General features: G+C 38.6%; 1 protein-coding gene across 1 annotated transcript; it reads right to left on the bottom strand.

Annotated features, from left to right (window-relative positions):
• Positions 1-9856: 9856 nt before the first annotated feature.
• Positions 9857-14124, bottom strand: IL17A (interleukin 17A). The gene is made up of 3 exons (XM_050789289.1): positions 14041-14124; positions 12707-12909; positions 9857-11467 (listed from the first exon to the last, which is right to left on the bottom strand). Exons 1-3 carry the CDS (start codon positions 14065-14067, stop codon positions 11230-11232), a joined length of 468 nt encoding a protein of 155 aa, XP_050645246.1. The 5' UTR covers positions 14068-14124; the 3' UTR covers positions 9857-11229.
• Between the last annotated feature and the right edge of the window lie 11215 nt (positions 14125-25339).

The following is a 25339-nucleotide window of genomic DNA, read 5'->3' as shown; positions in this document are numbered from 1 at the left end:
GGTGCAGCTATCGCTCCGGGATCTCCTTTGCCATCCTGGAGGGAAATTCCTTATTCTCTTTCCTGTGTTGACTCTGTTTCCTGTGCTTCATATCTTCCTATGTCTTGGTTTACTATCTTGTTTTGATGGAGCACATCCTCAAGTAGTTTTGTGAGAAAGGTTGCATGAGAGGCAAATTATTTGAGATCCTGCTTATGTGAAAATGTCTTTTTTCTTCCTTCGTCATACAGTTTCATCATGTTTGGAGTTTTATGTTGGAAATAATTTTCGTTTGGAATTTCGAGTACATTTTCCCACTCTGTTCTATGTTCTAAGGTCACTGTTGAGGATTCTGAAGGTATTCTGATTCCTGGCCCTTTGTACCTGATCTGTTTTTCTCCCAAGAAGACTGTAAAATTTTCTGTTTGCCTTCAGTATTCTGAAATTTCACTAAGATGTGGCTTGGTGTGAGTGTTTCATTTAGATAGTTGATGAGTCCTTCTCTGGCAACTCATATTCTTCAGTTCTGGGAACTTTCTTTCATGTGTTTAGTTACTGATTTCCTCTCCTCCATTACTCACTGTTCTTTCTTTCTATTTTGATATACAGTAGTTCTTCCTGGATAGGACCACTGATCTTTTTTCCCATATTTTAATCTTTCTCTACTTTTTGGAAGATTTTTTTCAACTTTCTCTTCCAGGATTCTATTGACTGTTTCATTTCAGTTATGATGTTTTTAATTTCCAAGAGAATCTTGTTTTTTTTATTCTTGGTATTTCCCTTTTTAAAGTAGTATCCTTTTTGATTTCAAGGATCTTCTCTATCTGAGGATATTAATTATATTTTTGAGGATTTTTTTTCTTGCATATTTTCTATTTCCTCCTAATGCCGTTTCCTTCCCTTCCCTTCCCTTTTCCTTTCCCTTTCCCTTTCCCTTTCTCTCCCCTCTCCACTCTCCTCCCTCTCCCCCCTCCCCTCCCCTCCCCTTCCTTTCCATTTCTCTTCTTTTCTTTTTTCTTTTTCGAGACACTGTCTCACTTTGTCGGCCAGGCTGGAGTGCAGTGGCACAATCTTGGCTCACTACACCTCTGCCTCCTGGGTTCAAGCAATTCTCCTCCCTCAGCCTCCCGAATAGCTGGGATTACAGGTGCACACCACCATGCCTGGCTAATTTTTGTATTTTTAGTGAAGACGGGGGTCTCACCATGTTGGCCAGGCTGGTCACGAACTCTTGACCTCAGTTGATCCACCTGCCTCAGCCTCCCAAAGTACTGGGATTATAGGCGTGAGCCACTGCGCCCGACCTCCTAATGCCCTTTTCTGTTTGTTTATTTTTGTATCTGTCTTCATGTTCTATTTTCTTAGGGGTCTGCTCAAGATTAAAATAAAAGCTGATTGGAAGCTCACTGTGTGTGGGGAAATTTGGGGATTCTGAGCTTCCCTATGGTGTGATCTGAGTGGGCCATTTGTGGGGAACCCCCTCTAAATATATTTAGGCTTTTCCTTTTGGGATGATCAGATTCTTCAACCTCTTGCCAGAAGGAAAAAGTCTTGTTAGAGTTCTGGAAACTGAGGAGTAAAGGGGCCTGAGAGTGGGATCATCCTTGGCATTCAGAATCTATATGACCACTTGATCCTTCCATTTTTGGTGGTTGCACACCCTCACCCATGCTGGTAGACCCCAATCCAAAGACCCTCTGTTTTACCCTCTTCAGAGATAAACTGCCAATTTTCTGGTGGAATTGGGAGGAGGATTTGCCTAGCAGTGGAGTGCTGGGAAGAAAAGTTAGGGACTAAGTTGTTGCTCAAACAGCTTTCACACTGGCCCTCTAAATCCCCCTCTTCCCCCTGTATTCCCAGCTCCTGCTCTGCAGGACCTGGTGCTGCTAGGGCCTTAGCCTTTGGAGAATTGGTGGCACAAAATGGACTGGTTCTCAGCTTCCCCTCTGCCAGTTTAGGATTTCTCTCTTACTTCTGTAATCTAGCTGAAGTTCTTTTGGATGCATGATGTAATGGAAAGCTCTACTTTGATTTTATTTCTCTTCCAAATAGTTAACCAATAAAGAAACCCAAACCTGTTCACTGAATAATTCCCCACTAAACCATTTTGTGATGACAGTTTACTTTTACTATATTTTAGGTTCTTCATATACACCTATGGTGTATTCCGAGTTATTTAATTTGTTCATTGAGTGTTCTAGTCTCATATCTCATTACTTTTTAAAAATGCCAACTTTAAACTGTTTCACTCCCTGAGGACAGGTCTCTGATGATTTAAATCTTCTCAGAGGAGTTTTAGAAATTTGCTACATTACCACATAAAGCCTTACCAATGAGAATTTGTTTGGTATTGCATTATACATAGGAACAGATTAGAAGATTGGCATGGTGGGGTGTGCCTGTAGTCCCAGCTACTCAGGAGGCTGAGGCAGGAGGATTGCTTGACACCAGAAGATCTAGGCTGTAATGAGCTGTGATTGTGATGTGAATAGCCACTGCACTCCAGCCTCGGCAATATAGCAAGACCCCGTTTCTAAAAAAGAAAAAAAAGGGAAAATAATTGTTTTCTTTTTTGTGCATGTAATCTTGCCTTCTATGAACAATGTATTTCTGACCATTTATTCAAGTTATTTATAGTAATTAATTCATCATTATTTCATAGTTCTCTCTATATACGTCTCTCTCATATTTTAATAAGGCTATTTCTAGGTATTTCAGGCTTTTGTTTTTCCATAATGGATGATTTTTTTTCATTATGTTTTTAGACTTGTTATTACCACTATACAGGCGAATGATTTAAAAATATTTATTTTATAGCTAGCCAGTTTCTGAGCATTCTCTAATGGTTTTCCTCTTGATTAACTCATTTTTTTTTCTCTAGGTATGTAATGGTATTCTCTGCAAATAATAATAATTTTGTGTCTTTCTCTCCAATGTTTGTTTTATTGCTGGGCAGGACTTCCACACAATGTTAAACAATAATAGTGTCTCTGCACTAAAATTTTTTTTTGCTATATTTTGACTTAAATATTTAAAAGTTATCCTGTGCATAAATTTTATCAACTTTTTTCATTGCTAATCTAAATCTTACCAATATGACATAACATTTCTTTCCCATTTAATGATTCTAAATTTATGTTTTCTGATATTGATGTTATCTTTATTTCTGCTAGTATGCATTTGCTTGATATATTTCTTTGTTTATCCCTTTACTTGTAAACTTTCTATGTTATTTTAAGGATAGTGTGGAGTTAAGAAATTGGGATATTTCTTAATCTTTAAAAATCTAAAAATACTGTGGAGTTAAGAAATTGGGATATTTCTTAGCACTGGGATTACAGGCGTGAGCCACTGTGCCTGGCCTAAGCACTTAATTTTTAAAAATCTAAAAATACCACAGTATTTTTAGGATACCACTTTGGGAAGCTGAGGTGGGTAGGTCACAAGGTCAGGAGTTGGAGACCAGCCTGACCAGCATGCGGAAACCCTGTCTCTACTAAAAATACAAAAATTAGCCAGGCGTGGTGGTGCATGCCTGTAATCCCAGCTACTCAGGAGGCTGAGGCAGGAGAATCACTTGAAATAGGAGGTAGAGGTTGTGGTGAGCCAAGATCACGCCACTGCACTCCAGCCTGGGTAACAGAGGGAGACTACGTCTCAAAAAAAAAAAAAAAAAAAAAAAAAAAAAAAAAAAAAAAAGTACTCAAATTTGGGACTCTGTTCTTTTTTCTTTTTTTCTTTTCTTTTTCTTTTTTTTTTTGAGACGGAGTCTCTCTCTGTTACCCAGGCTGGCGTGCAGTGGCGCGATCTCGGCTCACTGCAAGCTCCGCCTCCTGGGTTCACGCCATTCTCCTGCCTCAGCCTCCTGAGTAGCTGGGACTATAGGCGCCCACCACCATGCCTGGTTAATTTTTTTTTGTATTTTTAGTAGAGACGGGGTTTGACCGTGTTAGCCAGGATGGTCTCCATCTCCTGACCTCGTGATCTGCCCACCTTGGCCTCCCAAAGTTCTGGAATTACAGGCGTGAGCTGCCGCGCCCAGCTAGACTCTGTTCTTTAAGAGGTGAATTACAAATATTTACTCATATTGTCTCTTGTTTATGTTTTCTGTGCTTTTTTTTCAGATTTTTTTTTTTGTTTTGGTTTTTGAGCATTGTTTGGTTTCTTTATATCCTGTGTTAAGGTTTATAGGAATTCCAATTTGTTATATATATATATTGATGGTTACCTTTAGATTTTTAGCCTATTTATCACATTAGGTCATTTTTAAATTGTCTACTTATCAAAGCCAAGAATGGAGCAATAACTTGATTTTACTCCACTGAGGCAGAGGAATTTTGTGTTTTTCTACTCTGTCTCTCCTTTCCACTCTTATATTTTTTTGCTTACTTTACTGAATCTTGGATTATGAACTTAGATGATGATTATTATCTAGAGTATGGACTTAAATGATGGTAATATCTAAAGTATAGGTTATATAATATTGTATAGGTTAAATAATATTAAACTATAATTTAGATATTATTTTTTAGCAAAGAATTTCTTTGACTTTAAGATTCATGTAAAAAAATGTATAACCATTATTTAGATATATTGCAATGTAGACCCAGTTTCAGTGCTCACAGAGGGCTCACGACTGATTCATCTTCAATTCTCAGCTTTGATTCGTCTCTCTGTCAGAGTTGGAGAACTGGCTCATACAATTATAGAGGCTAAGAAGTTCCATGATAAGTTGTCAGAGAGGCCGAAGACCCAGAGAAGCCTCAAGCATGGCTCAGTCCAAGTCCCAAGGCCTGAGAAACATGAAAGTCAATAGTATAACTCTCAGTGTAAGGCTGAGACCTCGGGGTTCACTGGTGCAAGTCTTGGAGTCTGAAGGCCAGAGAACATGGGATTCTGATGTCCAAGGGAAGGAGCAGATGGGTATCCCTGCTCCAGAAGAGAGGGAGAGAGGGAGGCAGAGAGAGAGAGAGAGAGAGAGAGAGCAAATTTGCCTTTCTTTTGCTTTTTTGTTTTATCTGCACCCTCAGCCGATTGTATGGTGCCTATCCACATTCAATGATGGTGGATCTTTTTTACTCCGTCCGATGATTTAAATGCCACTGTCTTCTGGAAACACATTCACAGACATACTCAGACGTAATGCTTTACCAGCTGTCTGTTCTCACGCTGCTATAAAGAACTACGTGAGACTAGGTGGTTTTTAAAGGAAAGACGTTGAATTGACTCACAGTTCTGCATGGTTGGGGAGGCCTCAGGAAACTGACAATCATGGTGGAAGGCTAAGGTGAAGCAAGCCACATCTTACATGGCAGCAGGAGAGAGAGTGAAGGGGAAACTGCCAGAAACTTTTAAACCATCAGATCTCTTGAGAACTCACTCACTATCATGAGAATACAGCATGGGGGAAATCACCCCCGTGATCCAATCACCTCTCACCAGGTCTCTCCCTCGACACGTGGGAATTACAATTTGAGATGAGATTTGCCTGAGGACACAGAGTCAAACCGTATCACCAGCTATTTGGATATCCCTTAATCCAGTCAAGTTGACACCTGAAACTAGCCGTCAAACGTAAGCAGAATTTAAACTATTACATACATACAGAAAAATGCACAACCCATAAGTGTGCAACTCAATGAAATATCACAAATTTATCATTCATTGGGTTGTCAAGGAAGACTTGCCTGAGCAGATGCTGCCTGACCTTTACTTTCTCCCTTTTAGTGCTTTGAAAATTTTACTTTATTACCTTTCAGTGTTATGTAAAAAAGTCTGATGTCAATATAATTTTGGTTCCTGATTAGATATTTTATGTATTCCTTCTGGATATGAGTCTTTTATGTTCTTTATTTTTAAAATTAAAAAAATTGTTGAATATATTTTGGTTATAATCTTTTAAAATTAATTTGTCTAAACGTAGTTTTCAGATGCACTTAAATAAATTTCCAACCCAGGAATCTTTTTTTTCCCATTAAAACTTTCCTTATTGTCTCCTTAATTTATTCAGATTTCTTCTTTGAAATTTCTGTTTTTCACATAATTTTATCTCTGCTCCCTATCTTTGTTATATAAGATCAATTTATATATATATATAATTTAAATAATATAGAATATAAAACATATAATTATATATGTAATATATAAAAATACATCATATAAGTATATTATTTAAAAACATAAAATATGTAATATATATTACATAATATATTATGTATTACATAAAGTATATGATATATGATATATTATATGTTACATAAAATGTATACTATATATTTATAAAATATATAACATATTATATTATATAAAATATATGGTATAATATGTAACATATATAAAAAATAATATATATAATATACATATATTTTTAAACAGAGTCTCACTCTGTCACCCAGGCTGGAATGCAGTGGTGCAATTTCAGCTCATTGCAACCTCCGCCTCCCAGGTTCAAGAGATTTTTGTGCCTCAGCCTCCTGAGTAGCTGGAATTATAGATGGGCACCACCATGCCCGAATGATTTCTGTATTTTTAGTAGAGACGGCATTTCACCATGTTGGCCAGGCTGGTCTTGAACTCCTGGCCTCATGTGATCCTCCTGTCTTGGCCTCCCAAAGAGTTGGGATTACAGGTGTGAGCCACTGTGCCCAGCCCCAATTTATATTTATCATCAATGTATTTCTTTGTTAATCTTCATCTGTATTCTGAGATAGCATCTCTAGCTGGTTCTCCATCAATGGTTCCCAGAGGCTGGTCAATGGATGGCTACTGGAGATGATGCATCAAAATCAACTGGGGAACATGTTAGAATAGTTCCTCAAATTCCATCTCCAGAGATGTCTTTTTGCTTAATCTGATTTTTAGAAATGTGTTGATATTTTCATCAGTTTAATGGTGATGAGAAATGGGAAGACTAAGGCTATTCCAGGTAAGCAGGAAGCATAAGCAAAGTCCCAGATTGTGAGAACAGTTAGGCATGGCATTGATACTGGTAGCAGGGAGGGAGGATGGTGGGTTGAAATACTGAGAGGTGGACTGGGCCAAGTCATAGAGTATCTTCTGTGTCATGCAAGACAATTGGCAGTACTTTATCTTGTAGGTATGGAGGAGTTACTGAGGAGTAACCAGGGGATTAATGTGATCAGATTTACATTTTAGAGAGGACCTCTTGAAACATGGGGAGAGATGGAAGAGTAACAATTGCTGCGTAATTTTGAAACACAGGTGTGCAGCTGTTAGTTGTGAGGTAAGTCCCATGTGGGTTGTTTTCTAATGTGTTAATTGCCAAAGTTTGTAAAGGTTATTTTAAAAAAAATTAGCATTGATTCAAGGTTATTTTTACAATAATGTCACTGTTACTTGCACCCGAGACCGTCTTCCACCAGGAAGTGGCCGTGTAACAGCTCAGCTGTTTAGAATTATGTGACTGTGAGACGATGTCATGCACAAACCTTCATTCATCATATGTGTGATGGCAGAAGTAATGCTATGTGTCCACCAAATCCCATTTCATTTCTTTTTCATGGACCCATAGAAATATTTCATTTCCCAGTTTCCACTGGCTTTAATTTGGGTCTGTGTGACTGAGTTCTGGTCAATAAGATCGGCCCTTTAACACTGAATGTGTAGTTTTTAGCCTTCTCTTTTCTTTCATTGGTTATATGCCCAACAGAAATACAATACTAGCCGCATTTTAATTATATAATTATTGTAAGCACATTAAAAAAAATAGATGAATTTTTAATAAATTTAATATGTTTAACCAAGTACATTTTAACATTTATCAATATAAAAAGTAACAAAAGATATTTTACATTAAAAAAACTTAAGTATTTGAAATCTAGTATGTATTTGACACTTATAACACAACTCAACTGCGTCTAGCCACATTCCAAGCGCTCTATAGCTACAAATTCCTTGTGGCTACTGTGTTAGACATTGCAGTGCTAGATGGTGCTGTAAAAGTCAGAACCTCTGTGTCAGCCTGGGTCTCTCAGTGGCCAAGTAGAGCAAAGCTCCTTATTGATCCCTGCTGGATTGTAACATGCACAAGAAACAAACCTTTGTTTATTTGGACTTTGTCTGTTTCAGAAGCTATTAATTAACTACTATGACTAGACTCCCCAACAAGTTTGAGAGATACTGAATTATTAAATATAAGAAGCAAGGCAGAAAGGCCAGTTAGTGTCATAATACAATGCAACTGTAATAGCAAACTTGGAGTTAGCAAGGAAGGGGAGGACATGTGAGACACTGATGAAGAGGTGGTCATTGATTGGATGAGGGGAATGAGGGATGGAGAGAAAGCTAGGTTTCCGGCTCAAAGAAGTAGATGATGCTATTCCAGTAGATAAAAAAACAGTAGGAGGAGCCAGTTTGGGAGTAAAGCCAGCGAGCCTAGTTTTGTCTTTGTTGATTTTGAGGTGTCTGTGGACTGTTGGTTCAAAGTTCAGCTGAGTATTGACTGTGTACTACCGGCCATGTCAGGTGCTGATGTTTCTGCTCTTGAGGAACCACAAACTGGCCAAATAGGTAAAGCTGATAGAGTATGTAAGGTCAGTGATAAAGGATATGCACAGTGCTTTTGGAGCCCGTAAGAGAGAGAGGGACCTAATCTGGGATAACAGGCAGTGAGGGTCCAGGAGTCTTCTTAGAGAAGATGAGACCTAAAGAAAGTGTTAATGTGTGAGTAGATCAATAAAGGTGGGGGAGAGTGGGGAGGGCAGCGTGTGACTTGAGGGACAGCAGGGAGAAGGTGGCAAGGGCATTCACAGCAGAAGGGACCACATGGCATAGGCATCAAGGTCAAGAACAGTGTGGTGGTGTCCACAACAACTTCGCCACGACTCGAGGGGAAAATGTCAGGGAGGAAGCACCCTGGGATAGAACAGGAGAGGGAGCAGGGCCAGATTGCTGGGGGTGCTTTTTGTTGTATTTGAAATTGTGTCATTGGTACAGGTCGGAGGATGGATTGAGAGACGGGAACAATGGCAGCAAGAACAGGTGGAAGGCTGTGGCACTCATGGGGCGGAGAAATGAGAATAGATGTAGTCCTCAACCTGGGTAGTATGGTATTGGTGGGGAGGAGGGGGTTCCTTGGAGAACTTTTGGAAGTGAGAATACAGTATTTGGTGATATGTGGATGTTAGGAATGAGGGAGAGGAAGAAGGAAAAAGATTCGGGGAAGCCACACAGATTTCTAGCTTGGATGACTAGCTACATGGTAGTGCTAACTGGGGAAAATGAAGAGAGAATAAAAGCAAAGCATATCAGGGGAGGAGTACATGGAAAGCAACTGCCTCTCCCCACCCCCACACCCTCACCCAAAATCTAGTGGGAAATAATGGTTTCGAATCATGGAGATACACACACACACACACACACACACACACACACAGACATATATATCTCTATATATAGATATCTATCTATCTATCTATATAGACATATATATTCTTTTGCAACCCCCTCTTCCCAACAAAAACAAAAACAATTTTTTCTTTTCATCACCACCGTTCAGGGAAAGCTCGGAAACGAGCAGCAGGTTTTTAGTGAGAAGCTTGAAAGCATAAAGGCTGTGAGGAACTGTCCCTGGAAGCTGCCTGGGGATTTCCTGTAGGAAGGTGGTGACAGGGACGGTGACAGGAATGAAGATGTGAGCACAAAATGACACTGAGAGGAGGTGGCTGGAGAGGCTAACCCCTGGATTTGGAATGGGGAAAAAGGCCGAGAAAAGCCGTGGGCCTCTGGGTGGGCTGGGGCACACGGGATGGAGCAGGACGGAGCGAAGAGGAAGGTCTTTCAAGAAGCATTCTGTGGAGTGGCCTGAGAATTTCTAGAGGCCTTCAGAAGTAGGGCAAGACAGCAGGCTGGGCCATGGGGGCGAAAATGGTTACGATGTGAAACTCGAAACTACTCTGGAATTGAATGTGATTGAGTTTTTATTTCACTTGGGCTGAACTTTTCTCATACTTAAAGTTCGTTCTGCCCCATCAGCTCCTTTCTGGGTTGCGGGGTGCCTTGATCAGACAGAAGCCAGGCCCTAGGAGTATTGCTTGAGGAAGAGAAAAATGTTTGTCTGTTGATCTCTGAGGGGCCTTAATCTCCAAAGGAAGCCTGAGTCTAGGTGAGAGACTGGACATTGTAGTCTGAAGAAAATGTCTCCTTCCAGAATTTCCTGTATTTTGGGGAGGGTTTCATTTTCCCCATATGATCTTTAGTAATGACATGCCATTCCTCAGGGCCATTATTTTGTTTGCCTTCTTCTTGTCAAAATGCTTCTGTCTACAGCATTGGCTAATAGTATGAAAACCTTAATGGGTCGTCAGTCTTGAAGGCTTGTGAAATGGAGAACTTGGAATTGGGTAGTTCCAGGTCATTGTTACTCAAAGGCATCCTTTGTTTTGCTTATAGGAGAATTTGCATAACTCTTCCCAATAGGGAAGAGCTGAGTTTGCTAAAATACATTTAATGAGAACGAATAAACATTTTCTTTCCAAACTTTATTATTACAGAATGATTTTATTATGAGGGTTTAACAGAACAGAGAGTTAGACTTGCTATATCTCTTGTAAAACCTCAACAAATTACAAAATTTAAATTAATAAATATGAAAGTAGGTTTAGTCTTTCTTTTCAGCCTTTTAAAAGACAAAGAGGAGGAAATACTATATCCTTATGTTGTAAAGACTCAGAAATTTTCCGCTGCCATTTAATTCTATCTCACATTTACCTAGGCAGAACTGATAATCGCACTTTTTCACCTTTTTCTAAATACTTAAACATAAATAGGTCCTTAAATAGCTCAAATAAATATAGGCTTTACCTTTTAAATAATAAAATTCCCAAGCCCAGAATCTTGTCTTCTTTAAAAAGACATACAAAATAAAGTACGTAATTCATTAAAATGGAATCCTATACCCTAAAGTTATCTCAGGGCATATTAAATATATAAATAACTTAAAGCCCTTAAAAAAGTAAACAAGAAGCAAATTGGTACTATTAAAAATAAATAAAACCCTTAAAAAAGTAAACAAGAAGCAAATTCCTTCTTGGAAAGAGGGATAGATAATTCAGATCTCATCTCTTGGCCAAGCGTTACCTCTGAAGCTTCAACTGGACGAACTGCCTTAAGAATTCTAATGAGTTTAGTCCGAAATGGGGCTGTGTCTTTGAAGGATGAGGGTTCCTGAGGGGCTGAGCCAGCTCTCCAGAAAGCCTAACTGCTTTGGGGAGTGTGGGCTCCCCAGATCTCTTAGGCTACATGGTGGACAATGGGGGTGACGCAGGTGCAGCCCACGGACACCAGTATCTTCTCCAGCCGGAAGGAGTTGGGGCAGTGCCGAGGCTCCCTGCGCAGGACCAGGATCTCTTGCTGGATGGGGACAGAGTTCATGTGGTAGTCCACGTTCCCATCAGCGTTGACGCAGCCCAAGTGGCGGCATTTTGCCTCCCAGATCACAGAGGGATATCTCTCAGGGTCCTCATTGCGGCTGCAGAGGGGAGAAAAATCAGGAGGAAAGTGAATTCCTGGTGAAGTGGGAAAGAAATAAAGCAGGAATACATGAAGAGAGGCAAGTTCACAGGATGACAAATTATAGGCATTGCAAATTCTTTAAATGATGTTAGTTTGAAGAAGAACTTTGGGGACAATTTGGATAAGCACATGAATTGTTACAGAAAAGAAGACAATGATCGGGTTTTCCCCAATTTATTTGAAGAATGAATAAAATAAGGTAGACTGAGGCCACAGAAAAAATTTAAGTTTGACACAAATGATAACTTTTTTAGGGTATATTTGACAGAAGAAGACCAAAGGAAGAGTAGACTTGGAACCATCTAGAATAAGATAGCTGTTTATCTGACTTGCTGAAATCTGTCTTTGAAGAGGGAATACATCAAAATTTTATCTGAGATCACATTCATGGGACAGAGCCCAGAGCTGAGATAAAGGGTTGGAAACAAAAGGTTAAGTGTCTCTATCACCTTCTCTTCCCACTCTCTTTTAGCTCAGTGAATAATTTGCTTGGATTTTTGAATTGATTTATTTTGACTCTTCCTAGTAATGGGAAGAAGAAAAGAAATCCTACAATCAGACCAATCTGTAGGCTCCACAGAACAGAGACTTATTTGTATAAAGTCAAATGATCAAAATACTTTGTGTATTTAACCTTTGATGGGGTCTAAATACTGGGTATGCTGAGGACACAGGAAGCATAGGTATGTTAGGAAGTAGATCAAGACTATCTAACACACAAAAGGGTGGAAATATCCCAGGGATACTTATTACACTGGGATTCAAAAACAAAAATAAGCAAAAGAAAAAAAGTAAAAAACCCTAATTACTAATTATTTGTAATAAATATTCTCAATGGTAGCTCTGGTTAAGAGAATAAAAACATTAATCCCCTTTGATAAATGTCTATTCTTTGAATACATAAACAGTAGACTTAGGGTCTCACAAATATTAGAATAATGATTATAATTAATTTGGGTTGATTATTGGTGTCAGTGACAATTAGATCTAACAGGATGGGGATTATTGGAGGCTGTCCTGTGCTTTGTTAAAGAAATATCTATAGAAAGTTTGAGAATTGTTCTTCACGGTGGTCCTTCCAGGTTTGACTGGTAATTCTAAATGAATAAAATCACCCTTGGGGAGATTTAACCAGCAGCCTGATGCATTAAGAGGGATGAAGAATATAGTATTTTTATCTGGAAGCTTTACGTACTGGAGATTCCAAGGTGAGGTGGATCGGTTGTAGTAATCTGAGGACCTTTTGGGATTGGTATTGGTATTCCGGTTATGGATGTTCAGGTTGACCATCACAGTCCGGGGGAAGGTCTTGTCCTCAGAATTTGGGCATCCTGGATTTCGTGGGATTGCTATTCCTGCCTTCACTATGGCCTCCAGGCTCAGCAGCAGCAGCAGTAGCTAGAATTGAATGGGAAACAAGAGAGAGGTTGGAGATTGGATTACTATGTGGTTCCTTTCAACAAATTGATTGTGATGATGATCATAGAGAACACACAATGTTCCAGGACAATCTATACTACATTTTTCAGATCAGCTAGAGAAAAATCTAGGTAGATGACCAACATAGTGTTAACACCATGACTTAATTTTTTTTTTTTTTTAAAAACAGTTTCAACATTCTTCTTTTAACTTAGGAAAGACATGTTATCCATTGGCTGGCAATAATTTTAGTAAAAATGTCAAGTCATGGCATGTCATCAGCCTATCAGCACATGCATCATTGTCAGGTCTGGGAAGGAATAATAACCTTGATTTTCTAGGTAGAAATGTCCTCCTGCACCCTTGTTCTCAGTCCCACATTCTGTAAAACTCAATGTGAAGTCAAACATTCACATTGGAAGAAAGAGCTATAGAAAATCTATGTGGTATCAATATTCATGCTAAAAATGCTGTTGGTGCTACTGGCAGTCATCCAACTAAAAGCTCGATCTCCTTCATGTTTTGTTAGATATATTTTCCAGTTGTTCTACATTTAACATGTATTGATTCTGTAATAAAATCAGATTTCAAAAAAGATACTTGAAATTAAATATTTAAAAAATATAAAACCCATTTATTCTAAAACACAGTTACACCTATATCTAGTTAGAGTACATAGTTTCGATGTACCGAGAATATGGTACGAGATAATGGAAACAAAGGTTGCTGCTACGGCTTTCAAAATCTCAAGGATAGTGACCCATTTTAAAGAAAAATGCCGTGGGAGAATTATATTAAATCCTTTGTACTCAGAAAAACAGACTTTCAATAAATTTTCTTTCTTACTGCACAGCATCATGTGACACTTCTTGTGTGGTTTAGCCCCAATATAGCTATCTTTCAGTTTTAATCTTATCTTTCAAACTGCTGTATATCAGTTCTTGAAAATGCTGCACAATGACTTAAATATCTACCAAAGCTTTTATTTCCTATCCTACATATACGGTATTCCTGGATCTCCATAGTCAGAACCCAGCATTTCATGCCCATGGTCTGGAAATACTATCTGGTCCAAATCAATAAGAGCATCGCACATTAGTGCAGACTCACCACCAATGAGGTCTTCCCAGGAGTCATTGTTGCTTCTTCCAGTCAAATGGGGATGGATGAGTTTGTGCCTGCTACGAGATGGACAAAATGTAGCACTATCGCCTCTCTTTTTATAGGGCTTTTCTCCTTCTGTGGTCACTTACGTGGCGTGTCGCAGTGGGTTCAGGGGTGACACCATTTTGGTTAAAATTTCCGTCCTAAATGAGGTCATAGAAGAATCTCTTCTTCTGAAGGAAAACGGGAAGGGCAGAAATTCATGTTCCTAAAGACCATGTCCTCTCTTCATTCTTACTCGTTAGAAACTGAGCAGAGGTGCTATGCTATGGGTCAATATCATGTATTTATGAACATATGTACGGCTGCCAGAAGAGTTATGCTCTATTTTAATGGTTCATGAGGAAAAAAAAAGTTTGACATAACATATAGGTCTTCTGGTGTCATGCACCTTGATTTTCCATTTGATCTTTCTTTTCCTCGCAGATTTCTTGGCTAGGTGCTGTGGAGACAATTCCAGAAATGACTCAAGTTCCCATGATATAAGTAAACAAAAAATGAATCAATACTTTAATAATAAGATATATCCTATTTAATTGAATTCAACAGTTCTTTGGTTGAATATCTATTCCGCTCAAGGAATAAATAACTAGGTTCAAGAGACATGAGATTTACTGTTAAAGGCATGTTCTAACCCTGCATGCTACCAAGCAACTTGGTGTTTTTAGGAGGGAATTGAAAATGGGGATGAAAACTGGACAAAGGTGATGAAGATGGAGAAAAGGAGGGCAGTGGGGAGTAGAGAGTGACGAGAACTAGAAGGGAGAGGAGACATGATTGGAGATAACAAGGAAAGCGAGAAGGAGTTAGCTGTTCTTTTCTCTCTACTCTAAGTAAGATGAACTTGAACTCAGGTCCTTGAGAATAGTTCCTTCTCACGAATACAGAGGGCTAGGACAAGGAAGGGCCAGTGGATATAGATGTGGCTGACTGTATGTTACCCTTCTCTGTCCCTACCCCCATTGAGGTGAATGATACCTCTCAGGCACTCAGCTGGTATCCCATATTCTACATGCTAACTTGGGGGAGGCTGGCCAGTAGTTCCAATTCAATGGCTGGAGTATAAAATTAGTTTGCTGCATCCTGGACCTGTTTGTCCTGATATCCATTCCTCCCTGTCCTGCTCTACCTGTAACTCAGAGGGCTGACCCTAGAGGCTGCTTGCTCAAACTCCGCTGTCAGCTGGGTTTCAGCTGGGCTCAGCCAAAGGGGAATTGGAGGACGGATGAGTAAAAGTGGGAAGTGGAAAGTGGGGAGAAACCAGGAACTTCCTTCCTCAGTCTCCCAGAGGATTGCTCACTCCTTTGTCCCTGCAGCCTTGGAATGGTAACAGCCTCTTGCTGATGGCAATCTCAACTAGCAGGGTGACCAGTTCTCTGACTCAAACTCCCTCTGTTGCAAATGCCTGAAGGGGTTTCTGTTTCCTGGCCAGACAAACCCTGCCTGATGAATGAGAGAGGCCATAAGCACTTGAATTTTAGCGGTAATGGTAGATATCCTTGATAGGTGAAGCAGATACAGATGGAAGAGGAAGTAGGAAGCAGCTTCAAGTGACTTCCCTAGTCCTGGTTTTGGCATCACTATCTACCTACTTTCAAGACAAGATTCAGAATGAGCCCTACTGCCCCTCCTCTACACACAACCAGGTAGCAATCTCAGACGCTGCAGCATCTCTCACATCATCTATTTCCAAGCTTCCTCTAACTCAGACTCTCACCCACTTGGACGAGCTATGCTTGCTTTTCCCAGTTGCTTCCCTCAGACCATCTTTGACATCCTTGCAATAATGATTCTCAAAGCATGGCTCTGATTGTGCCTTTGCTTCTGCCATTAGCTTGCACACAGAATGAAGTGTAAGCCTCTTAGCATTTGAATTAATATTTGAGTTCGTACAACTTCCTTTTTAGCCTTATGCCCCACCATGCTCCAGGACCTGGGCTGATGGGGTCCTGATTTTTCTCCAGGCCTTCTTTTGCAAAGCTTACCCATTCTCCAGCCTTTGTTAAGGTATTGTTTCTGTTAGCCAATGCCCTGATCCCCATTCTCAGTGCTGGGTTATGAAAATGCAAAGCTTACCCTTTGTTAAGGTATTGTTTTGTCCATTTCAAAATCCTGTTTAAATGTATCTTCTAGGTCTGGCCTGATTACCTGGCCTGATTACCTGACACCTGGAAATAAATAGTTCCATCTATCACATGTAGCTTACACCTACCTCTCTAGTAACTTTTATTTCATTTTGTAATGTGTTTTATTTGGCTTTAAAAGCTATGGGTAAGACATGTGTTTATTTCCATGTTTAGATTTTACGGTCAGCCTTCAAGGCTAGTAAGTTCTTCATCTTTGTGACTCCTGTGGTGCCTAATGTGGCCCTTTATACAACATGGGTCTTCACAGACTGCTTTTGTATTGCTTGTCCTTCTCGGATACAGGGCTGTTCATGCATATTTCTCGTGCACTGCATGCCATTCATTTACATATTGACTTTCTTGTTTTCTTTGTAGCTCATTTCTTGCTAGACTGCAAGCTACCTGAAGACAAGTAGTCTTATTGGTCTTTGTAGCACTTAGCATAGTGACTAGTAAATAATAACTGGTCAACATTTTGATTAATTGACAGTATGAGTAATGTTATTTGAGAAGTTTGGAATTTTCTATATTCTTCTTAGAACCTACCTGCATCTCAATAACCCTACTGAGTTGTCTAGTGCTTTGGCTCTGCATTCTAATCCTTTTGAATGTAGTGTGATGAGGCTATAGCCTATTCTGGATCACCCTGGAGTGGAGGATTCCTTGTTGTTGCTTTCTGGCAAGGAAGAAAGAGGGGAGAATGTGCTTACTGTCAACTATTTTTATTGAAGTTGAAGGGGGATCAGCTGACTCTAGCTGTTTTCCCTAATCTTGCCTCCCGTGCCTATGTAATTCAGCCTGTTTGCTATGCTTTGAAATACTTTAAAATAAAATGGGGAAACAAATATGTTTTCACAAAAGTTCAAAAATGATCATTTTGACATGGTGATTGGAGCTGGGTGTGTCCAGCCTTGAGTATGGCTGATTTCCCAGACATTTGCTTGAGCTGGAAGCTGTGGCCCCTGGAGGAGCAGCTGGAAGTGTAAGAGTGTGTGTACAGTGGGGAGGGCTCTTCCTCTGCATTTGTCTGCCGAGGCAGCTGGCTCAGGTTTCAATCTGAGACTGTTGAGGTGGAGTGCACGCTGGACTGGGCATTAGAGTGCCTAGAACATTGAATGAGAGGACACCTTTGTTTTCATTGTGAATCTGCCACTAACTACCCATGCCCTTGGGTACATCACCTCTTTGAGGCTTAGTTTTCTGTCTTATAAAATGAGTTTTGCACCAGGTAATCTTTTGATCGTCTATGATTTTCTGGAGAATGAATATAGTAAAGAACAAATGGGAGTAGTAAATTAGGGATGATTATTTTGTTAGTGATTGTCTTCCAGGTTTATCAGTCTTGCTTCTCTGAGAGCATGAAACAGATCACCACGAGCAATGGGGAACTGCATGTTGTGAGTTGAGAGCTTCAATGGGTGGGGCCAAGTATGCAACTGGAGACAGGGAAAGATACCCAGGAGCCAAACATGCATTTGAAGGGATGATAGTGGTAAAATTTTTCTGCCCTTCTTGATTTAGAGAAATGATTTTCAAGGCTCCTTGAAATTATTAGGCCATTAAACAGTATTTCTTTCTACTTGCAATAGAGAATAATGTAAGGGATGGAAAGAAACATTTTTCCTTTTGTGTCCTGGACAGAGTATTTTTTAGTCTTTTGTCTCAATGTGATGGAAAATTAAGGCTTGCTAAAAGATAAAATAAATAAATTAATTTTAATTTTTGCTTAGGTAGTAAGGTTATCATTGAGAGATTAATATATTTTAAATTCATATTCTATATCCATTTTATAAAAAGTAACAAAGGTCTCAATATAGGAGGAGGCATCATGCCTTTGTTTCTGCTTAAAGTTAATGAAAGACACTGGCTGTTTTAAAAAGATTGGAGCCATTTTGATTAATGCTGTGCACATCACCAGGCAAGACTACTCTTTTGATCTTCACTTAATATAAAGAGAATAATGAGTCACTGGAGAGAATTCTCTTGGAATTTAAACGTGGGGCCCCATACTTTGCAAATGGGCCAGAACAAGAGGAGCAATGTCAAACAGACATTTAAAAGGAAGACATGATGTTTAGAGAGGAGAATATTTGCAATGGAGAGCCATCTGGAAGGCCTTGGGGAGTTGATAAAGTCAGGCTTTAATTGAGACTCAGATTTAGAGCCGGTTTATCAAGCTCTAGATCATCTACCCCGAATTTGAAGGTATCAATACTATTATATACTAGAAGTTCATCTCTGAGGTTACCGGTGTTGTCTTGCAAAAACCAGAACTTAATACATATGTAATTAACATGGTTTCTTAAATAGGAAGTATCAATCTTGGTACCAGCCTGATAGCATCATTGTTGTTCTCCGGCCATAATGCTTATTTGTATTCACATGACTGTGCTCCTGAGGGCCGTCCTGGACAGTGAGCTGATGAATGAGAACACTTTGCGGGTGAGCACAGGCTTCATCCTGTACTGGAATTCCTGATGGAGAAAATTCTCTTTTTATATGACATGATGAATTAAAGGCATGATTAACAATGAGGATGTTTTTGTAGAGTCATTGTTAATGGTGAGTGCTGAGAGATGGCAGGCAGAATCCTTTTTCAACATTTGGGTCCTGTTTCCTCACCGTTGGTCATTCTAACTCTTGGTAGGTATTTTGCCCAGATGAAGACCATCTGTGCAGCTCCTTTGAGTGACTAATTTTCTTTTTTCTACTATTGGTTTTTGATGTTTCCTCTACCTAGTGCACACCAGGCTGTTTTTATCTGATGGAACCAGATCACAAAACTGTTCGGACATCTGTGAAAAACAAACCCAACCTGTATGGTCAAAAGAACATTGAACAGTCATTATTCATTTGAAGTGTTTGATAGAAAGGCATTCTGTGTCTGGTGACTTCCAAATAATGTGTAATGCCTTTATCGCCTGAGTAAATGGGGCTTGCCTTTAACACGTCCTCTTCACTAATCTCAAAGCACTGAGATAGTGACTGGAAGCTGTATTAGAGACCAAACCATGCAAGAAAGAAAATGTGTCATATCACGTCATCTTAAAACAACTGCCATCAACAGTGTTTCCCCAATCCCTACATCAAAATTCACAATCAAGCAGATAATATGAGCATGTCAATTTCTCCTTTGAGTAATAACTACTAACCTCATGGAAACCAAGCCTCTTCCTTAGGTGAGTATATCATTAGTCTTCTACTGAAACACTGATTTAAAGTGGGTCAGAAAACTTTCCATTTTTTTTTTCAAACAATACATGTAGAATTATACACCTATATGTTAGCAGGCACATGCAAATTTGTTTTACGGTGGACTTCCCTTTGGTAATGCTGACTTCATCTGATACTATAAGAATTAAGGTCAGCAAGTGACTGAAGTTTCAAGTCTGAACGGATGTCACTGAAAAGTAGGGTCTAAAATTAAACAAGGAAACCAAACCACACATTGTGGTTGGGCTATTAAGTTATCAGCTTTATTTTCTTTTCAGCAATTTTGAAGTTAATATCATTTGAAGACAACCACAGAATATACTTAAAAGGAAGATACAGTATATGAACCTGGAACAAATTGCTAATTGGTTTTTTTAAAGGCAATATAGAGGTTGTTATAGTGAGGTGGTAGCTTCGTGAATTGGAAATATGAAAAAGTCAACACATAATGATGTATTTCTCTATCCCAAATAAATAATTATTTTATTCTGAAATCCTCCAGAGAATTTAAGGTAATTATAGCAAAAATTCAGCTAAGTAAAGTAGAAGTAGAAATATCAATCAGGCTTAGAGGATGTGGAAACAGAGACAAAAATCAAGATCTAGGAAAAGAAAACCCAAAGTTATTGTCTGTAAGGGCCAACATATTTACATTTGTCTCCGAGCTTCCTGGCAGCCAAAGAAAAAAGGAGAAATGCTCAATTACATAAGTGTCATTTTCAGAAGGAAAAAGCTAGTTAATTCCTGAGGTAGATTTTTTTCCTATCATTACATTTTAAGATAAAATCTTTGTCTGAGGCTTATAGATGGTCCTATATAGTATATTGGCTAAGGACAATTTTTTTGCTTCAGACATTCCCATGATCACATCCCAGTTCCACCTTAATAGCCGTGTGCCCTTGGGAAAATTACACCTTCTACATATCAGTTTCCGTACCTACAACATGAAAATAACAATAGAACATGCCTTATAGGTAGTAAATGAAATAATACGTGTGGCCCGGCGTGTATTAAGTGCTCAGTGAATATTGATTCAATGTTAATATGAACAGGAATGTGTGTGTGTGTGAGACTCTGTCAGAGGAAACTTTTTGAGGAAAGGGAGACATTGGGTCTGAGGGACACTAGTTATCTGCTCATATGAATATCTACTCTGTGAGGAAGTAGGGAGATATCTTCAGGCTTCCACGTGTCCTAGATGAAATAGACATTCATTAAACAAATGTTTCTTGAACACCTATTATGTGCCAGGCACTGTGCTGGACTCAGGATAGAGCAGGGGAAGCAAACAAAGCCCTGCTTTTAAGAAACTGACATTCAGGGTAGTGTAGTCCATTTATTCATATTTTGAGTTTACCAGACTATTTGCTTATAATGAATTAGGCTTCTCAGGTAGGAAACCTAGAAACCAGGGCCCTGGATAGCAGACACAGGCGTTCTATTCCTTTACTGGAAAGGAATAGTCGTTGCTACAAATTATGAAGTTGTCTTCCTGATTTATATATTACTGCACCAACAATTAAGAGATTTCAAGGTTTACCATAGATTATACTAAATTTAACCAACTGCCATTCTGTGTGTATTTTAGAAGTCTATCTTTTTTTCTATATAGCTATCTATTTACACACATACACACATATGCAAAAGAAAGAAAGCATAATTAATCCATAATCCTAGTTGTTAGAAATAAGCTTTTGAGGTACACCTTCTGTTATCTTACAAAATTGGGATCATTTTAAGTGTATTGTTCTAGTAAACGTATTTTGTTTTACAAAATTGGGCCACATTGTAATACTGTTTTGTAAACTTTTTTCTCATCTTACAGTATATTCTAAACACTTTGCCCTTTTTTAAAGCTTGTGTATGTGTATGTGTGTGTTTGAAACAGACTGATCACCTAACATCCTGCGAAAGACATGAGAAATAGGCAATTTAACCGGTTGCCTACTGTTAAATATTTTGATGGCTCCCAAATTTTTATTTTAATGCCTAAGATAAATTGACAGAGATCTATGAAGCTTGTTAAACCTTCTAAGTAATTACAGAGGCAATAGTCATAAAAAAAGATATCAACAAAAATATTTACAAGATAAAGGCTAATGACTATGGAAAAAAGTGGTTTGCCATATGGTAGGTACCAAAGGTCAATGACATAAATAGTATTGTAGACATCAAAGAGTCAGACTTAAAAAAAGTATTCATTCTCTTATTTCATTTAATCTCTACAACAATTCCTTAAGATACTATTGTCCAAATATACAGGCAAGAAAACTAAGGTTTGGCAGGTTTCAGTGACTGGCCTGAAGTCATCCAGTGGGCAGATGGGCATCCTGTTTGGTCACAGATGTTGCTGACTTCCAAGTCTATGGGTTTTTCCACTATGGCACGCTAAAAACACTGATACTGAAAGCCAATTAAAAAACTATTTTGCATATGACTTTCTGATATTTTGAAGTCTCAAAAATTGTCAAATTATCTTTGGTTTATCCATTTGGTGGTATCACCTCTTTCATCTACCCTTGCCCATTATCTTTGCTTTAGAGGGGTTAGTGACAACCCCTCTCTGTCTAGTGCTAGATTAGGCTATTCCTGTGTCTAGATTATGAGAATCCCAACATTTATTTATTTTGTAATCCCATCAAAGTAGAGATTTCCATAAAAAAAATAAGGGAGGTGCAAAGACAGGTGCATATATGTCTATGTTTTACTGAGGATCGAGGTAACAGGATTTGTGCTTAATTTCCTGGCTGGATTAGAAGATCATTGAACTTTTCTTTCTTTTCCTTTTATTTTTTCTTAAAAAGGGCTTTGAAGGAAGCATAATTAACATATGAGAGTCACAGAGGAATCTTATGTGATGGCTGTGAACAGATTGGTTTTCATTTTGTTCTGAATGACTAGGACATTATAGTCATAATGCATTTAGCTATGCATTTAGTTTTTGTAGAAAAACTTTGCAGTAGTCAGCGTTTTAAATATTTGACCAGTATTAAGTTGCTCCATGAACCTGATGCCAAGCATAAGAACATAATAGGTAAAAAATAACTAATTTTGAAAACTCTCTGATGTATATATCATTTAAAAATGTTTGGCTAGAATTCAATTGTATGTATGTACTATAATTTATTTTGTCTTCTATTAATGTATTTTAAAATCATTCTAAAGTATTTACTATTAATACAGTGATAAAAATCATATTAGTCAGATTTGTGCTCAAATACATATTATACTGTGGGATATATAAGGGGTTTTATATTATTGCCTATGTTTGCTAAAGAATCTTGAAGTTTATATAGTTCCCTTCTTTGCCTGTAATAGAAAGTCAATAGAGCTAGTTTAAGCACAAATGAGAGATCAATTATAAGGATATAAAGATGCCTCAAAGATATAAGGGCAGGAATTAAAGCAGGGATTCAGGAAAGTACTGGAACAAGAACTAAAAACTAACAGGTGTCAAGGCAATTACTTTCTTAATCTCTCAAAATCCTTCTTTCCTGAACTGTATCATTCCTCTCTCTCGGTAGATTCCTATAATCTTTGTCTTTATGCTTCTGGCTCTTCCAAGTTCACACATTCTCAGGTCCCCTTTAATAGGCGTTTCTCAGTTCCATGCCACATTTTCAGGAGAGTCTGATTGACTTGAGTCATGTATCTATTTAGCAATGGTTGGACAGGATCATGTAGAACACACAGGGATGCTGGGGGGCTGGTTCTCAAAGAGAGGTGTGGGCTGGGCAGATATTCTAAAAGTTGTGAACTCTAAGTTAATTTTCTCCACAACAGAGGAAAAATGTATGTAGACAGCATAGTTTCTTCCCTTCATACCATTGAGTCTCGGCAAGAATGCCTCCAGCTCTGAGCTCTATTATTTCTCATCAGTCTGTGTGTTGTAATTGCTTCTATTTTATTTATTGCATTATATTTCAATTATGTATACACACATATATAGCTTATATATAAGGTGCATGTGTATGTGTGTTATGTAATCCATATATGTACTTTTGTGTGTATATCTACATCTATAAATTTTTTAGTCCATCTCCACTTAAATTTATTAAGTTGTAATTCTTAGTATTGTGCAAAACATAAATGATAGATGTATAGTACATGTCTATTTATTATCTTTTAAAGATGCCCTCCCTGTCTGGAAAGGTTGGATGTAGACATTTTGTCTGTCACCTTTAAAAATAGTTATGTGCTTTATACACGTCTATGTGGATCCTGCTGAACCTATGTGGTTTTTAGATTTTTTTTTTTTTTGGTAAGATATGCTGTATAAAGCATTGCAACCACATGTAGTGAGGTTAACACCTGAAAGTGAGAGATGGGGAGCCAGGACCCTATCTGGGATAAACACAACATCTGCTGGAGATGATGAGTTAATAACCATCAGGGAAGTGGTTGACAGACCACTTGACACAGGTGAGAAACACACTCATCTCCTGCCTTTATGCTTGTTGCTAGAAGAGGCACTTCAGCTGAGTATCTGGTGTACAAACAGGAAGGCTCTACAAATGCTTTTGTTTGGGAGCGTGGTTCTTAGCAGATATGTATTGCCTACTGGTTGTCCTAATTCATCAAACATCCCCATCCATCCATTTATCCATTCATTCAACCATCCTATCTATCCATCTAATAAACATTTATTGAAGAATTACTTTTAAAAAAAGCAGCAGGGAATATACAGTTTTACAAGGACTACTGGCTTAGACACACTCAAACTGTTCACAAACTAATAGAAAAGCTTTGGAGTTAAACACACCTGGATCTACTCTGTTTCCTACCAGCTACATGACCTTGGTACTCAATATTCTCTAAGCCTCAAGCACCTCATCTTTAAAATGGCAATAATAAAAATAGCACTTACATCATAAAGTTACTATAAGGATTAGAGTAGATGCCATTTATAATGCTCTTTGGACAGAATTGTAAATATTATGTATTATTATTATTTTATTTCATTTTATTTTTTGAGATGGAGTTTTGCTCTTGTTGCCCAGACTGGAGTGCAATGGCACGATCTCGGCTCACTGCAACTTCCGCCTCCCGGGTTCAAGCGATTCTCCTGTCTCAGCCTCCTGAGTAGCTGGGATTATAGGCATCCACCACCATGCCCGGCTAATTTTTTGTACTTTTAGTAGAGATGGGAATTCACTATGTTGGCCAGGCTGGTATCGAACTCCTGACCTCAGGTCATCCACCCATGTCAGCCTCCCAAAGTGCTGGGATTACAGGTGTGAACCACCAGGCCTGGCCTGTATTATTGTTTTTAAGCATCATCTACAATAATGAGTTCTGATGAAGCTCAAAATTTTACACATTGTGGAATATATAGAAAACAAGTTCTACCTGCCCAGGCTGTCACTGTAAGTAGGAGATTGCTTCACATGGGGTGGATTCATGAAATAACAAGACATTTGAAGAAAGAAAAATCCAGCTCATTAGAATGCCTTGCCTACTAGTTGACAAATATAACTTAGTTATGTACCATAATAGCCAGATGGGCTGATTTTTCACTTTTCATCTGCCACTTTGGGCAGCATGTCTACATGGTGTTAGACTCATGGACTTACAGAATGAAAAACAGAAATTGTCCTGAGAGCGTATCCAGTCAATCTGCTGGGTGTTAGAAACTTGCTAAGCATCTATGTTTTATCTAAACACATTCAATGAAAGAGATGCTATAACTGCAGTGGAAATTTATCTTCATTTCTAACTGAACTAATTCTAGTTGCAAATCCAATTAATTTGTTTTGTTTTATCCTTAAGCAGTATCTTCCAAATCAACTAAGCCCAAAGCTTTTTCATTATCTTTTCCTCTTCCCCTTCTACCTCCCTCTGAGTCTTGTCACCAATTTCAATTTGCTGTGGAATCCTATTGATTCTCTATAGTTCTGCCATGTAGT

The sequence above is a fragment of the Macaca thibetana genome, chromosome 4, assembly GCF_024542745.1.
Source record: "Macaca thibetana thibetana isolate TM-01 chromosome 4, ASM2454274v1, whole genome shotgun sequence".
Lineage (NCBI taxonomy): Eukaryota > Metazoa > Chordata > Mammalia > Primates > Cercopithecidae > Macaca > Macaca thibetana.
Note: the sequence above shows the minus strand (reverse complement) of the source record. Positions and strands in the feature narration are given on the sequence as shown.

Bases quoted from the DNA above. Each gene is read 5' to 3' on its own strand.
- IL17A (XM_050789289.1), bottom strand. From the start codon at position 14,067: ATGACTCCTGGGAAGACCTCATTGGTG. The intron at 12,910-14,040 runs GTGAGTCTGCAC...ATTCAATTCTAG, and splicing joins CTGGGAAGACCTCATTGGTG to CTACTGCTGCTGCTGCTGAG. The intron at 11,468-12,706 runs GTACGTAAAGCT...TCCCCTCTGCAG, and splicing joins ACCTCACCTTGGAATCTCCA to CCGCAATGAGGACCCTGAGA.